Source organism: Haemorhous mexicanus, chromosome 6, assembly GCF_027477595.1.
Source record: "Haemorhous mexicanus isolate bHaeMex1 chromosome 6, bHaeMex1.pri, whole genome shotgun sequence".
Lineage (NCBI taxonomy): Eukaryota > Metazoa > Chordata > Aves > Passeriformes > Fringillidae > Haemorhous > Haemorhous mexicanus.
Window position 1 is genome coordinate 20,345,532 of NC_082346.1, and position 15,457 is coordinate 20,360,988.

A 15,457-nucleotide genomic window follows, 5' to 3' on the forward strand; every position below is an offset into this window, starting at 1 on the left:
ACACAAGCTCAAGCCAGCCCCAAGCCCACACAGTGCTGGAACACCACAGCAAATCTCAGAAGGTTCACGGCTCCCAGGCACATTTTCAGAGTTCTCCTGCCTTCCCCTGAACAACACAAGCCTTTCCTGCAAGGCTTTCAGGTATGTGTAATCCTCAACCATCCTTCTGAACCAGGCAATCCTTCCACACAGATGGGGCAGTAACTGGTGCAGAACAGTGATACAAAGTCTTGTACCAGCAGAGACTGAAGGTACAGAAGCAGAGGCAAGAGCTCCTCCTTCAGATGACATCTCTGCTAAATTAACTGCAATCACACACTTCACTGGATAGAAAGCAGGGATGTTACAAGCCTCCTTGCTCTCACTCTTTTTACTTGACAGATTCTCCTCCAGTTATGCCAAGCAGATAAGAACACTGTACCCTTCCAAAGCATTGCACCATATCTCATTTCCTCCAAAACAAACCTATGATTAGATTAAAGCCACAGTCTCTGAGAACACAAGACAGTATTTGTTGCTGCTTTAGTGCTCTGTCACACAAGGTTAAGAGAAAAACATTTGGTTAAAAAGCCCACAGGGCTTCCCAGCCATGTTACTCCAGACTGAACTAGGCAGAGGAAAGCCCAGCATGGCTCCAGCCTTCATTTGAAAGTCCACAGAACCACAACCCACCACTGCTTTGGGTGTTGTTTTCTCCCAAAGCTCACAATATTTGTTATTCCGCTTGAGGCACCTAGGTCCTGCAGTCAGGTGAAATACTGAGATTCAAGCATTCCTGGCAGCTTATACAGACATGCAGAAATCTTCAAAACAATCAGAAAAAAAAACAGGAAAAGGCAAATTAAGAACGTGACTTTAAAAAATAACATGTAATTTTACGGTTTGTTTTTTTTTAATGTGCGGCTGGTGGTATATAAAAGCTTAGGGTTGGCAAATCTTTTGGTCATGTGGCTGAAGGGGAGCACCTGGTGCTCCTAGAGACAGCAGAAGCCCATGGGAATACTTAGTAGATCCCCCCCAGTGCTCCTTGCACAGCTGCAGAGGTCAGGTTAGCTTAGAAAAATATGCATTAGGGCCATGCAGAGGGAATTCTTCTCAGCATCAGCCAAGAAATTAAAGGCTAGGGATGCAGGATGAGGAAAAGAGAACATGGCTAGGAAAATATTAGGAGGGTCAATGAGGACATCCACAGCACCTCCCTTTCAAGCTGCTGGGCTAGGGGTACGTCCAAGGATACACGGTGACAAAGGACAGAAGCTCTTGCTAATTGTTGCAATTCTGCTGTTCTGGTAAGACAGCCAATGAATCCTGAGAGATTCAGACATAAAGAGTAAACCAAGTATTTCCAGCCCAGACTTCACAGGGACAGCAAGCCAAGGCAGCTGGCAGGAAGGAGGGAGACACTGCTCCACTCAGTGAAAGATGACACATTTGCTACAGCTGAAGTTTCTCATCACTGTCCTTAAATCCAAGATGAGCTCCTGAAAGCAGGAGAGGAGAGGAGGGAGGATTCAGTCCCCAGAGCAGCCTTATGAAATCAAAAAGATTTAGACAGTGAGTAGCTGCATTACAGAAACCAAACCTAGCTTGCTGTACCTAGGGATCAATATCCTTAAAGCTCTCTGACCATGAAGAGCACTGTGCACAGAGCTGAGCCCATGTGATTTCTGTTGCTGTCAATTGTCCTCGTCCCATTAGTTCATTTTCTGAGGCTGCCTGGCAAAGTCATGAGGAACAGCAGCTCCCCAGCACTGTGTGTGTGCTGCTAAAGACAGCCCCACATGGAGCCCTCCTTTGCAGCACCATCTTCAGGTCAGTAGACAGGAGGCTCTTGATTCATCAAAAGCATCAAACTGGGGTGTGGGGGAGAAATTTTCCTATCTGATGGTGACAAAACGACCAAGCAGATTTTCCAGTTGGATAGTTGATATTCCCACTGTAGCTTGCCACAAGAAGCCAAGAGAAGAGTGACACTCCAGGGAATGAGAATATTTTTTGCCCAGCAAGGTAGCTTCAAAGACATTTTATACCATCTCATGAAGGATTCTAAAATGTTATATCTCAGGCCTCACATGACTCTGTGGAACAGGGTGTCATGGCAAAGAGAGGATTCTTCCACCCCAGCTCACTGCAGCTTTTCAGAACCCCCTCTGGACCACCTGAACTGGACAGTGAAAGGACACACCAAACTGATTATCTGTTTGATCATGAAAAGCATTTCCACAGCCCTCAGGAGATGTATATGTATAGATATATATTCAGCTACATATAGCTTGTTAGATGATCCTCAGAAATAAATATAGCTCAAGAACATGAAAAATAAGGTACAACTGCCCCTGAGCCTGCATAAGGCAAAGCTAGAAATTAAGGTATTCTGAGCCCCCTCTGATGCAGAACAACCATCAGAATAAGCAAGAACTCAGCAGGTCACAACTAAACAAGCAAGCTGTGTTTGGACTATCCTGCCTCCTCAGGACATTCCTGAGCACAGCCATCTCCCTGTGTCTGACACTCTTTTCCCCTCAGCTGTTTTCAGGAAGTCCTACAGGAAGGACTTGGGTTCAACACACAAATTCACCGAAGTGCATCCCATGAGTGCAAGATATTAAAGAGAAAGACACCGCAGTCTTAGGAGAGGGAAAGCTCTGGTACTTTTTTCCTTGCAGAGAAGGAGAAGCAGCACCAACACGGCTGCTGTAGGAACCTGCAGCATCTTTATATGATGCAGTGTCATCTGCACCCGAACCACGGCAAGAAAGAATATTCCATGAATAAAGGATGCTGTTAAACGGAAAAGAGAAAATAATAAGGTCTCCACTCAGATTCAACAAGAAAGACCAGAGTTCCGTGACCGCATATCAAAGGAGCCTGCAGACTTCACAGCGACAGAAGAGGAGAGAAGGCAAAAGAGGCAGCAGCTCCCCGTGCCGGACCCCACCAGGGCAGCTCTCCCCATCCCGTGGCACGGCCGCAGCTCCGCCTCAGAGCGCCGTGTGTGGGAGAAGGCAGCGTTGCACAGGAACGTGGATGCTCCGTACCCGTCCGGCACCGCCGAGGGACCTCGGACGGCTGGGGACGGGGCAGGTGTGTGGCAGTGGCCAGGCGAGGACCCCGCAGCACGCAGGGCCCCCAGCCCTCCGCTGCCCTCTCCCCACAGCCGCAGGGGAGGCCGGCGAGGCGAGGGTGAAGGCGCCGGCGGGGCCCTTCGCTGGGGCAGCCGCTCCCCAGCACCCCGGCTGCGGGTCCCGGCCGGGCAGAGCCGGCGGCTGCCCCGGGAGGGGACCGGCCCCGGAGCACCGCACCCCGCCCCGCTGCCGCCGGTGCCGCCCCGGACTGCCCGCGCTTACCTGGCCCGGCCCGGCCCGGCGAGAGCGAGCGGCACCTGCGGCCGCCCGGGCGGGAGCGGAGCCGCCGCTGGCGCCGGGGCGGCCCCGGCCGGAAATGAGCGGGGCCGCGGGCGGGCGGCCGGGCCGAACCCGGCGGGCGGGCGGGCGGCAGCAGCGGGAGCCGGGCCGGGCCCTCGGTATAGGCGGCACTGCCCCCGCCCCGAGCCGCAGCTCCCCCGAGGGCCGGGAGAGCCGCGCACCCAGCCCCGATCGCGGCCACTCCCCCGGCGGAGCCGCCGACACCGCCCGGGTGGCTTTATGGAAGAAGGATCCATTTCAGTGATTAACAGCACCGGGCTGGCGGTGTTGTTATTTGGCAGTCATTAGAGGTTAAGAAAGCTGTTTGCTTTACCAGCTGCGTCCTATAATGCTAGTTACAGCACTTGTCCCCGTCACGTGACAGCACAAAACAAAGTTTCTCCCTAAAGTTTCGGCTGTCAAAAGCCGGGACAAAGAGGAGCCCGAGCCCTGTAGCGTCCCCCAGAGCCGCGCAGCGCCAAGCCCCAGCCCGTGTGAGGCTCTCGTCCCCTTGCTCCGGGCGACCCCGGCCGCGGCTCCAGGGCGGCCGTGCCCAGATCCCTGGGCGGGCACCAAGGAGAGCCCCGGCCTTCCCTCAACCCAGGGGCCGGTGGTTTCCATGTGCTCCAGCTGGAGAGAAACCGAGGCAGGCCTCGGTATCTGTCATAACAGGCAGACACACAACAGCCACTACCATCTATTTCATCAGCAAGGAAACAGACTCTCTAGAGAGACAGGTCACTTTCCTCAAGAGGTGGTCCTGTAATTGAGAGGTTTTAGATTTGTGAATAACGTTTTACTAACACTTTCACAGGTGCCAAACACCTGCTATTCCCACAAGAAGGTGCTTAATTTCTCCTGGAAACCCAGGTCTGCCACAGATCTCCAATAAACAGAGGCTAATAGCACTTGGGGCACTTAGGCTTGAGTAAATCAGAACTGGACCAAAATGCACCTGTAGATCAATGCCCCCTTTATTTGTGTACTGGTAAATGTTGACCCCAAGAGGAACTTGAATGGGCTTGGGCCTAGCCAAACAAACCCACATCATACAGCACATCCAAAAAATATTTAATAAACCTTCAAACAGCAAGAGAAGCAGCGTACCAGAGCCAGGTAAATATACTGAGAAGGTTTTTATTAGAAGATATAGTTCTGCCAAAATAAATAGTTACATTTTCTTCAGCAAAACATTAGAAAATAGAAACAGGAAGAAAAAAAAGCATCAACAATTTAATACTGAACTTTTAAAGTGACTGTGAACACTACTTAGTGACATTGCCACGTAAATACATAACTTGTTATGCTATTGCTGGTCGAGTTGCTGCTCGGACACCAGTAATTTCCACAGGACCTCCACATGTGTTATGTGCTTAAGGGTCTTCTCAAACTCAGCAGCAGCAGTGGAGTCCCAGGACACACCAAGCTCAAAGAGCTGCTTTAGATGCTATTTTCAAGAACAAGAGAAAACCCCAGAAGTGAGAGGTATTTATTTCAAAGTTACTTTTCTAAGTCCTCTGTTTGGAACTAGAGTTTTGTGCTCCCTGTGCAGGAGGGCTGATGTGGATCCAAAGAGTGAGGTGGATGCAGTTAGGGGATGTCCTAGTGGAGCTGCCTGCAGGCTGGAAAAGGAGCAAAGTCCCACCAGCCGGCAAGGGGAAGGAGGGAGAGGAGAGGGGAGCGAGTCCTGCTGCACTCAGAAAGGCAGACACCAGAGGGACAGGAGGCCAGAGCCCACTGTGAAGGCACAGAGTGTGTTTGGCACAAACAAGCTGGCTGACATGGCAGCCAGGTGAGGTGGTCCATTCTCTCACTGATTTAAGGAGAAGACAAAGCTTGAGAAAACTGTTGGCAAGGCCCTCTGACTTTGGCAGCCCTGCCACTCACCACATCTGGCATATATTTAGCAGGAATTTACTATTGTTTTATTCCCCTAAGGAATAAACACACAGAGTTTCAGGTATTTCTTCCACAACTGCTTTGGCAAAAGTGGGAGCTCTTTCCTCCAAAGAAGTAGTGAATTACTAGATAATTTTTACAAATTAATAAAACCACTGGGGAATATAAAAGTACTGGGGACATGCCAGTGTTGGCAGACAGCAGATTCTCTTTTATTCTCTGAGTCCTGCAGGTACACAGCCTTCCAAGAAGACATGAGAAAACAATTCCTAGGTCCTATACACAGTGGTCAGTATTTTCTCCTATCCCTTGAAAAATCAGCTTGCAACAGTATTAGCAGTAGGGCAGGCAGCAAACCAAACCAATTACACTACACATTAATTGGGGGTTACAGAGCATGCCATAGGCACAGACTGTTGTACACACAGACTACAGTGTTGTGCAGGTTAGGGGCTGGTTAGATGCACAACAAGGTCACTATTAGCCTTGTTAAAAGCAGCAATTAGTAAGACAGGAAGGAGGAAAAAATAGTGGATTCCTGAATGCATGGACCCTTTATGTGAAACAGTGGAAAGGGCAGCAAGGGTTGGGACTCCTGCAGGAATCCAGTGAATGCTGTAAGGACCACTGGACAAGGACTAAAAGATGAATTTTTGTCCAGGAACCTGACCTCTCACTCACCATACACTGGAGAGCCCTGCTGGGCTGCCCAGTCACACAATTTGGAGCAGAAAGGACTGACTGCCACAGATGACCTTGCTCCTACAGATTTGGCAAGTGAGGGTTAATCAGCAATGGCTGCCCAGAAGCCATTGCCACTTTGTACACCATGAGGTATACACAGAACAAGGGGGTGAACAGTTCCAGTGAGCACTATTGTAATAAACCCCTCCATATCCAATCCAGAGCTTATCATAAGGTTTCTAGAGATTTCAAAAAGAGTGGGGTTTCATCTAGACAAGGCAGTACTGCATAACAAAAATCTATTCACAAGCTGACACAGCCTTTTTTCTACATTAGTGGGAAAGGTGATCTTCCCTAACTCCTTCATCCTTTGCAATCTGTGATGGATGAGCAGCAAGAATTTCAAGCAAATGGTGAAACTTTTCAAAAGGAAAATGATGCTAGTGTCAGGTATTTTTAACAGATCTGCAGTTCATTTATCAGAGCTCAAATCTATAAAGCCAACAGGCTATCACACAATAGCCATTGTAACATTCGGGAAATAAAAATAGGCAAAGAAAGGGTTAATACAGAGTGGTACTTTCCCAGTATCCTTCACACCCTGCAAATTAGCATAGGAAAACCAGGAATTTCCTTGTGAAGAGTTAGACCTTTGTTTTTAAAGCCAGGCTTTGATTTGTGGTTATAGTTTGAAGTGTACAAAAGTTTCTTGTGGAGAAGTTAATATAATAAATTAAACTACAGATGAGGTGAAACACAGAACAAAACTCAGGCCTTTTACCAGGCACAGCTGTTGGTCTCTTCAAATGCATGAACCAAAACCCCCAAGCCTTCTGGATCAGAGCACTGGAAGACAGTGGCATCAGCCCAGTCAGCACCAGACCAGTCAGTCCTGATGGAAAAGGCAAGGGATAAGGGTGCCAAGCTGCAACTTCTAAGCACATTCTGTTGCCAGGAGTATTTTGTTTCATAGTTTAGTGGTTTACATAATCACTCAGTGGTTTTACCAGTCCAGGAAGAAGGGATAAAAAAATACTTGCATCATTTTCTCCACCCATATATTAACTCAAAAACCAAAACCAAAAAAAAGGCAGAGTCAAAAGGGCAGCAGCTTCTAAACACAAGATTTTCCTTAGGCAGTTTTGCCCTTCTCAGATGTTTTGCTTCTAGACAAAATGCCTTAATTTCTTGCCACTAAATATCTCTACGTTCTTGCCAATTGCTCTGTGTGCACTAGGGACAAGAGATATGTATTTAGCAATCTAAGTAGCTGTGTGTGTGCCACTCCCCCCAAGAAGGTAGTCCAAAACGGTGGAAGAAAAGAAATCTCATACCAACCCACTAAATGAACACTTTTTCTCAGTTTCAATTTTTATCAAATTAATCTTGCTCCCTCTAAGTGACAGTAGCTTGTTGCTGGTTCACTTTCACTAGCATCTAGCATTTTTTTCTGTGGGCTTTAAACAATCACAAGATCAAGTTGTTTGGTAATTGAATGTTCTATCCTGATTTCAGAATCCTCCAATTTTTTCTCTTCCTGTAGTGACTTCCCTGTTCCCTGACTTAATTATGCAAAGCTGAAGACTAAATCTGACTGCATTAAGTGCAGGCCTGCTTTGTAAACTGCACAGGCCCTTGTGTTACATAGTTTCAGCAAGGGCAGTGGGGTGACAATCTAAGTCACAAGTTCATTCTTGCACTGCCTCCTGGGCAGAGGCCCACTCCATTGCTGCAGCGGCTGTGCCAAGCTGGGAGGCAAAGTCCTGATGCTTACCTGCCTCCACACAAACACCAAACCTGTGCCCAGTGCACAACTGTGCTCGTAGGAAACAGCATCCACCCCGTCACCCACACTGCTCATGAAGATTTACTACTTTCTCCAGTGATTAGCACAACTTCTGTGTTTATTTTCCCTTTCTAAATCTAAGGTGCAAAATAGAGTCTATTAAAAATTACTATTCTGTGTATAGGCTACATAATAAGCTTCTAATACCCTGTCCTGCTCCCCAGCAAAGACAGCATATGTTGGCTTTGGCCATTGCACACTGTTTGTACTAGGAGAGATAGAAGACGCCTCATGTAGCAAGACAAGCAGCAGAAAAATATACCAGGAACTGGGTTTGTCAGAGTGTGAAGACTTAAGCTTAAATCCATGCAATCCCCACAGGAAGCCACGTCTCACCCTGTGAAGAACAGGGAGCTCATACTTCTCACACAAGCCATGACCACACCACTGCGGAGAAGGCAGTGCCTCAAGGCAGAGTCCTGCTCTGCTACAGCTCTGGACTTTTAAGGGGCAAGACAAAGAGGAGCCAGTTCCAAGGAGCTGCATGTGCATCAACAGTCTTTACTTCTCATGCTCCTGCTATTGCTAGCTGCAGAGCAGGACCTGTGAGCCACAACATGAGAGGCAAGCTGGGATGCTGGTGTAGCTACAAGCATAAATCTTTCTTGCTCCAAAGCCTCAACAACCAAACTCTCTGAGCAAGAGATAAAAGCCTCAGTTTGGCAGGAGATCCATTCTTTATCACCTACTTGGAATTTGCCTCAGTTGTACAGCCCCTTAAGGAGCAAACCCCAACTGACCCCTGTCAGAGGCAGCCACTCGCCCAGCACTTGCTGTGACACTCCACCACAAGCCTCTCAAAAATTACATGCCCTGCACAATTCTCATCATCCTACAATCACTTCATATTGCTTCAGCTGCTAAGTTGATCCTGAGATAGCCAGGCTGAGCTTTTTTCAGGGCAACCCCACACCAATTCCATTCACAGAGTGAGGAATAGGGACTCAAATTCAACATGTTTCCCTAGAAAAAATAATCTGTCAAAATTACTTTTTAAAATAAGCTCAATCACTTAACACTCAGAGTTCAAGTCACAGTAGTTCCCTGAGGACCCCAATCAAAAAGGGAGAGATGAGGACAACATGAATCAGGGAAAACAGATAACTTCTCTACATTTCTGCAGTTCCAGTGTAGTCTGCTGCAGGACCAGCTCCGGCTTCTGGTGTGGATGCAATTAAGGGAGAGAGGAAAGGGCATGATTTCAGCAAAGAAGAAAGTCAGGATGAGATTTAAAAGCCATGAGAAAAATTGGTTTGGCAAGAGGCTACTTCATCTTTCAGTAGCACAAAGAACTAAGAGTTGTCAGATGATTTAAGGAGAGGAATCAAGACACATGCTCTGAAAAACCAAGGGAGGTAAAAGCTGTATGAACTTGAGAGCGTCATCTACATCCTGGTTATTTGGCGGTAAAAAGCCAGTGGCAATTCAAAGTGCACTATCTGGGAGAGCCCAGCTGGGTCAGCATCAGCCTGGCCACAGGCAATGGCCAGGCCTCACCACAAGTCTAGAGCAAGGAATCAGCCTGTGTGTGGCTGTGAACACAAGGGTCCCTTGCTTGGCCCAGTGGGCAACAAATGTCTACAGTCAATTCCACCAGTCTCCATCCCGGGGAAATCCCCTTTGCAACATATTCAGGAGCATGGGGCAGCCTGCTGCTGAGGGATGAGACTGGTCCCACCCTATGTCCATTCCCCCTCCCACCCACTCTCATCCCCTCACTGCAGCAGGCTCAGAAGAGTGGCAGGCACTCTTTTGCACAGCCTAGAGGTGGAAGCTTTAACTGAAACCCTTCCCGAGGGAAGAGGGAGGCTTGCATGTCCACATTGATGCAGAGCAAGCCCAGCATGAGCTGGCGCTGGTACTCCTCCCACTTCATCATGACGTCAGAAACCGAGCGGTGGCTCCTCATCCACATGGGCAGTGCTTCACCACAAGGTGCTGGGGGAGAAATTGGCAGCTTCTGGGGCCCTCCGAGCTCGAGGTGGTAGTAAAGCCTGAAAGGCAAATACATGCAAAGACTCAGTACATGGGAAGACTTGAGCAGGTCACCAGACTAGAGCTCCACTATCACAGTCCTGTTTTGTACTAAACTGACTACATGATTTTAGTGAGAAGTCTCTGTGCGCCCATTTTCCCCACCCTCGCATCTCTCAGTTATTTAGACCATGAACTCTTTTGGGTAAGAATCACACCTCTGTACTTGGATCAAATCACAGCTGGGACTCCCTGACCATTACTGAGAGAGTTTCCTATTCTCGTCCACACAACAGTCTTGCCACAGCCTCAAGCCAGGGGTTCAGCCCAGAAGCACAGGCACACATTCAGGCCCAAAGCACTCTCATTTGGAAACTCTCTTGTGTTCCCTGGCCACCATATTCCCTCCCCACAAAAACCAGGCTTGAGGTAGAAGAAGTCATTTGAACACAAGTACTTCTTGGAAAGGACTTCCAGGAGATCCTGGACCAGCAAATACCACAAAGACAAGCACTTCCATCTTCCAGAAGGAGCATGAGATAAGCTGGCATACTGTTTTAACCAGACTTACTTTAGGCCATGTCCCCCATAATAGGGGACAATTAGACTTTGTCCCCTATAATGGCACAAAGAAAGGGGACCATGTGCTGAGTCTATCCAACAGTTAAGGAAGCCAAGAAACCCTGGATCAGATTTGCATTTCAGCCTAAGTGCTAAATCCTTCTTGTCAATTTGTGCCTTATTTGCTCCACTCCAGTGGACTAAAGTCTCTAGAATTCAAAGATGTAAGGGGAAATTAAGGCCTCCTTCAGAACAGTGCTCTGAAGAAAAGCAGCCATACCTGGCTGAAAGATGGCTGCCCAGTTTCTTCTTGGCTTTCTTCACAAGATAGCTGCAGATTTCTGTCATCTGCTCCCTCATCCATCTTATATCCTCAGGGATATCCGGGAGCCATTCCAGCAACCTGTAAAGAGAGAGGAGACAACCATTAGCTGGGCCACGCAAGGGAATATGATTAAAAGAGCACCACTTCCGAAGTCTCTCTGAAGGCTCAAAAATTTATCACCATTTTCTGGGGCAAGTTCTAGCACACGGTAATCTTCCTTCAACCTAGAAGTAGTGGCTGTAACTAAATGACATAGGAAGACAGGAAAAGTTTGGGGTTCTTGGTTTTTCCGGTTTTGTAGGGGTTTGGTTGGTTGTTTTTTTTTAGTCATCTCTGGTAAATGTCAAGAGCTTTCTCCCCAGGAATACCAGCAGTGCAGAATTAGAGAGAATCCCACCCTCTGGCCAGTCAAACACTACAGCTGCATCAAATACCTGTCTGCCCTGGGAAGAGCACCACTGAGGGACCAGCCCAAGGCTTACCTGACAGTGAAGGAAACTGCAGACTCCAGAGGCAGCATGTAGGGGACCATCATGGCCGTGGCCACACGCACAGGCAGCATACTGCTGAGGCCAGTCAAGAAACTTCTTCTTTCAGCACAAGCCTCCAGGAGAGCTGAAGGCAGAAGAAAACATGGTTGAACATCCCCAGTGGGACACTCTTCTTGCCATACCTCAAAAGTTACTGAGCCTAAGGCAGATACCTCCCATTTCTAAGGAAGTCTTGCTCAGGTTAGTAATTCCCTCAGCAGAGCTAAAACGAACAGCTTTCACCTTTATCAGACTCTAAAGGAGTGAGCAGCAAGACCCTCTCCTCTCCTTACCATGCAGAACACTGTCAAATGAATCAACCTCTCTCAGTCCAGCCTCCACAATATGAGCCACGACTTTATCTGAGATCCCCCAATCCACCTAACCATCGGCAGGTGTCATTTCAATCCCTGGGCATGACCAACCTCAGCTATAAACAATAACCACAGATCCCAGTAATCTTCTGAAGCAGACCAGGCAGCACAGGAAGATTACCTGTGCTCTCTCCCTTTGAATCATACCTTGGTTCAGTCTGGGAGGCAAGTGTTCCAAGATATGCTCTTCAACAACAGCAAGGGCAGTGTTGTCCTCTAGTTGGTCCTCAGCTTCTGTTTCTTCCTCTTTCTTCTCTTCTGGAGCCGCTTCTATGGCAAGGAGAGGACGGGCAGGACTTGGACGATGAAGGAGACCTGAGAAGAGAAGTTATTATGTAAGGATGACACAAACCAGCTGCCCTGCCTGGCTTTTAGAGTGTCAGTCCTTGCTTCACCCTAACTCCCCTCAGGCTGAGGTCATGCCCAGCCTCTTTAGCTTACATCTCTTGTAATGCTTACCACAAGGAGATACAAATCTTGCGGTTTAAGTTCACGCTCTCCTTCCCCGTCAGTTCTCACATTTCCCCTTAAGTTCCGCAGGGTGCTGTTCTGCAGAGTTTTGTTGCTATAATCTGCCATTCACCCATCTTGCAGGCAAGATTTCCCTCCTGCAGTGCAATCCCAGTTATCCCGGTCCGCATCACTATCCACGGACACGAGGGGGCAGCAAGCGCACACCCAGCGCTGCAGCGGCTGGAGGCAGGAGAGCAGCGCTCAAGTGTCCGGCACCGGGGCTCTGAGGGCAGCAGCACACAGACCCAGCTGCACACGGAGAGCAACAGGCTGTCTGCAGGAGGTCCAAATGGCATTGCTGCCCAGCAACTGTGCTGGTAACTGCAAAGGTCACCGCTCCACCTCTCCTTCCTGAAGTGCTAGACTCATTAATGAGAATTCCATACCCTAGTATCTGAGGCATAGTTCAGTTCTTCCCTTCCTCTTTTCATATGCACTATCAACTACTCTCAAAGCCAAGGCACAGAGTGTAGCACAGAACAGGCAAGTCAGTGCACCCTCAAATAGCCAGTGCCTTACCATTCCTCTTCAGGAAGTGCAGTGCATCTCGATAGCCCTGCTTGCACATATTCCGCAGCACCTGTGGGCAGAGGAAGGAAAGTTTCACGTGGAAACTGGCTGAGCAAACACCTACCACAATGCTGGCTTCAGAGGAATTCTCCTGACTCCTGAGCTATCCCAAGAACAAGCCTCATTCCTGCTAGCTTTGCTCAGGCTTTGAGCAGGAATGGGAGGTTGGCTATGGGAATCACAGGACAATTTAGATTGGAAGGGACACCTAGAACCCTGCTAAAGCGTGGGCACAGAGCTGCAGCTACCCATCTACAGCTGATGCTGCTGTGGGCAGCCTTCAGTCAGTCACTCTGACAAGCAGCCCAGAACACTTCCCTGCAGATGCCAGGAAGGGCCATTGTGTTTGCAGATAAAGCCAGCTAAGACTAGAGAAGAGGTGGGAAAAAACTTGCTCAATTAATTCAGCACATGAATGTATGCTTACTACGTCCAAATGTCAGGGCTATTTGGCACTTGCATCTCCTCAGAAGTACACAAAGTTTGCAGAGCTGCTTGCTACACTGATATAGTAGAAAGGCTTCATACTGGCAGCTCTATCCTTACCTTAACACACTGAAGTGCACATTGGTTCTGATGGCCAATACATCTTTGTTTACAGTGAGCCTGATTTCCAGGCAAAGATTACTCTAGAGAGAGTAACACGGGAATACTTTCCAAGCAACTGCTACCACCTGAATTCCAGATATTCAAGTAGAAAAAGAAGACAAACCCTTGCGCAGATGCTCAAGGTTTAGCGAGTCACTGGGTTGATAATGTCAAGATTAAAGACAAAGCATGAGATACAAAACTAACAGTGTCTGGAATCTTCTCCTGCCAAAGTACACACAGTTTAGCCAGTGCCCAAGATCTGTGGTCCCCAAGTTCTGGTGTGGCCAGGAAACTCACCTGTGCCTCCGGAGGAAACAGGGCCTTGGAGAGACGGTAGAGGTTGTGAAGGTTGAACTGGATGCTTGTGTTGGTGACTCTCAGCTCATGCATATTTGTGGAACTGTCTCGTGGGCAGATATCACTCTCTCCCGAGAAAGGAGACACTGTGATTGTGTTCTTCAGCTCATACTGGGGCAAATTGTCAGAAATCCCTCCATCAACATATCTCTGAAATCAAGACAAATGCAGGAACCTTCATTCTCACAACTGATCAAGCAGCTATTTTACTCTGTGTCCCTTTTCCTGTTTGTGCCAACAACTTGTGAAGAGAATGGAATACAACCCCCAGCACTGGAGGAGTAAAAACCAGTGATAGCACAGCTGTGTTGTTTATAACAACTTTTGTTATGTGCTTTTTCTTGGTTGAGTGTGCTGCTCACAAGTTTTCAATAGGAAAGGTACATTCACTTGTGTGACTGCTGACTTACAACTCCTATGCGGTCTGACTGCTGTCCAATTAAATAATAATACACCAACAACCACCTGCAGTGCAAATTAGCACTGATCTAAGCTGTCACAATGTGACATTGTGCCATTTTTCACTTGTGCTCAAAATGAATAAGCTCAGACACAAGTCCCCACTGGCAGAAGGTTTGTTACCTGTGAGTAAAACCAGCTGATTTGTTGCTAGCAGGTTTATCAAGCAGCAATCCCAACACATGCATACACATTGGGAATCCACTTGCTACAATGTGATAACAGAGCACAAGGGACTTGGGTTTTGCTCTTAACAGGCACCCTCTTATCAGAGAATGTTCTGTACTTCTGTACCATAAACACATTTGTGTTATCCTTGCAGGAAGGGCAACCCCAGTAGTATGTTCTCAAAACATTCCTTGGATACTGTAATTGCATAAGGAGCTGAGCAAGATGATTCCTATCACAGGTTTTGGCAGAGTAAGCAACATGCAAAGATACTAGGAAAAGGATGTTGGTCAAGCCAAAAGAGAAGGAAGCTGTGGGTCTTTGCAGAGCAACAACTCCAGCTCTTGTGAGCCCCAGTTACAGAAGAGTTCTGCTGGTTTCATATAAGGGTTGATCCTGCAATTTGCTGCCTGGATCTGTTTCCTTCCTACCCAAACACAAATGATGATACAGGGGCTATGTAGCCCCACTAGTAGCAGCTGTAAACATCTTTCAGCTCTCTGTTGGGTGAGAAGCTAAGCCAATAGAGGCTAAACCCAGACAGAGCACAGAAATGCTGATTGAAGGAGGAGGTGCTCCATTCTGCATCCTGCTGCTTCTTGTTTCACAGGCAGACTGACCAGCAACATTGCCCTTTAGCTGCACAATGCCTAGGAAAACACCGGACGTGTTGCCTGGAGGGTGCTTTGCACTTTTTTCTCTCTTGTTCTGGATAGCAGACAAGACAAACCTCAAGCAGCTTCTCTGGGCCTGGGGAACAGTTCACAGGCTCATGGGCTGAAAGCAACTAAATTCAGCTATAGCAAGCCAGCTGCCACTGATGCAACAGGGTCAGGGTAGACTGCACATTCCCTTCTTGAAAGACAAACTATACCTCAGGGCTACCTTTGCAAAGAGCCTACAGCTTCATGGGAGACAGCTTGTGATTACAGTGGTAGGCTACAGCAGCCAAACTCAGAGCACAGGACATTTTATCCTCATGACAGCCCTTGCTCACCAAACACTGTGTCAAGACAGGCACTTAGAGACTCCTACACCACCTGAATTTGGACAGTGAAGAAAGGGGAAGGACAGGATAGATTAAACTCAAGAGTAGAGTACAACCTCTCAGAAACACTAACACACCTTGCTCACAAGATGTTTTCCAACAACAGAGATGCCAACAATCAACAGAACTCTCTCTCTCTTCTAAAGCAGGCATC

General features: G+C 48.0%; 2 protein-coding genes across 5 annotated transcripts in view; both read right to left on the reverse strand.

The window, feature by feature from the left end:
* Positions 1 to 3,676, reverse strand: part of CRACR2B (calcium release activated channel regulator 2B) — a 46,433-nt gene extending 42,757 nt beyond the window's left edge. For all 4 annotated transcript variants that reach the window (XR_009486902.1, XR_009486903.1, XM_059849124.1 and 1 more), the window contains exon 1: positions 3,348 to 3,676. Coding sequence is in view for 2 of the 4 variants with exons in the window: in XM_059849124.1 (XP_059705107.1) it covers positions 3,348 to 3,661 (314 nt within the window). In the remaining 2 variants the exon portion in view is untranslated. The remainder of the gene's footprint in view (positions 1 to 3,347) is intronic.
* Positions 3,677 to 4,525: 849 nt separating this feature from the next.
* The window catches only part of PNPLA2 (patatin like phospholipase domain containing 2), a 29,219-nt gene continuing 18,287 nt past the window's right edge, over positions 4,526 to 15,457 (reverse strand). The window contains exons 4-9 of the mRNA XM_059849141.1: positions 13,569 to 13,778; positions 12,630 to 12,690; positions 11,745 to 11,912; positions 11,176 to 11,308; positions 10,649 to 10,771; positions 4,526 to 9,827 (exon numbers count right to left, since the gene is read on the reverse strand). Of these exons, the coding sequence (XP_059705124.1) occupies positions 9,563 to 9,827; positions 10,649 to 10,771; positions 11,176 to 11,308; positions 11,745 to 11,912; positions 12,630 to 12,690; positions 13,569 to 13,778 (960 nt within the window). The 3' untranslated portion in view covers positions 4,526 to 9,562. The remainder of the gene's footprint in view (positions 9,828 to 10,648; positions 10,772 to 11,175; positions 11,309 to 11,744; positions 11,913 to 12,629; positions 12,691 to 13,568; positions 13,779 to 15,457) is intronic.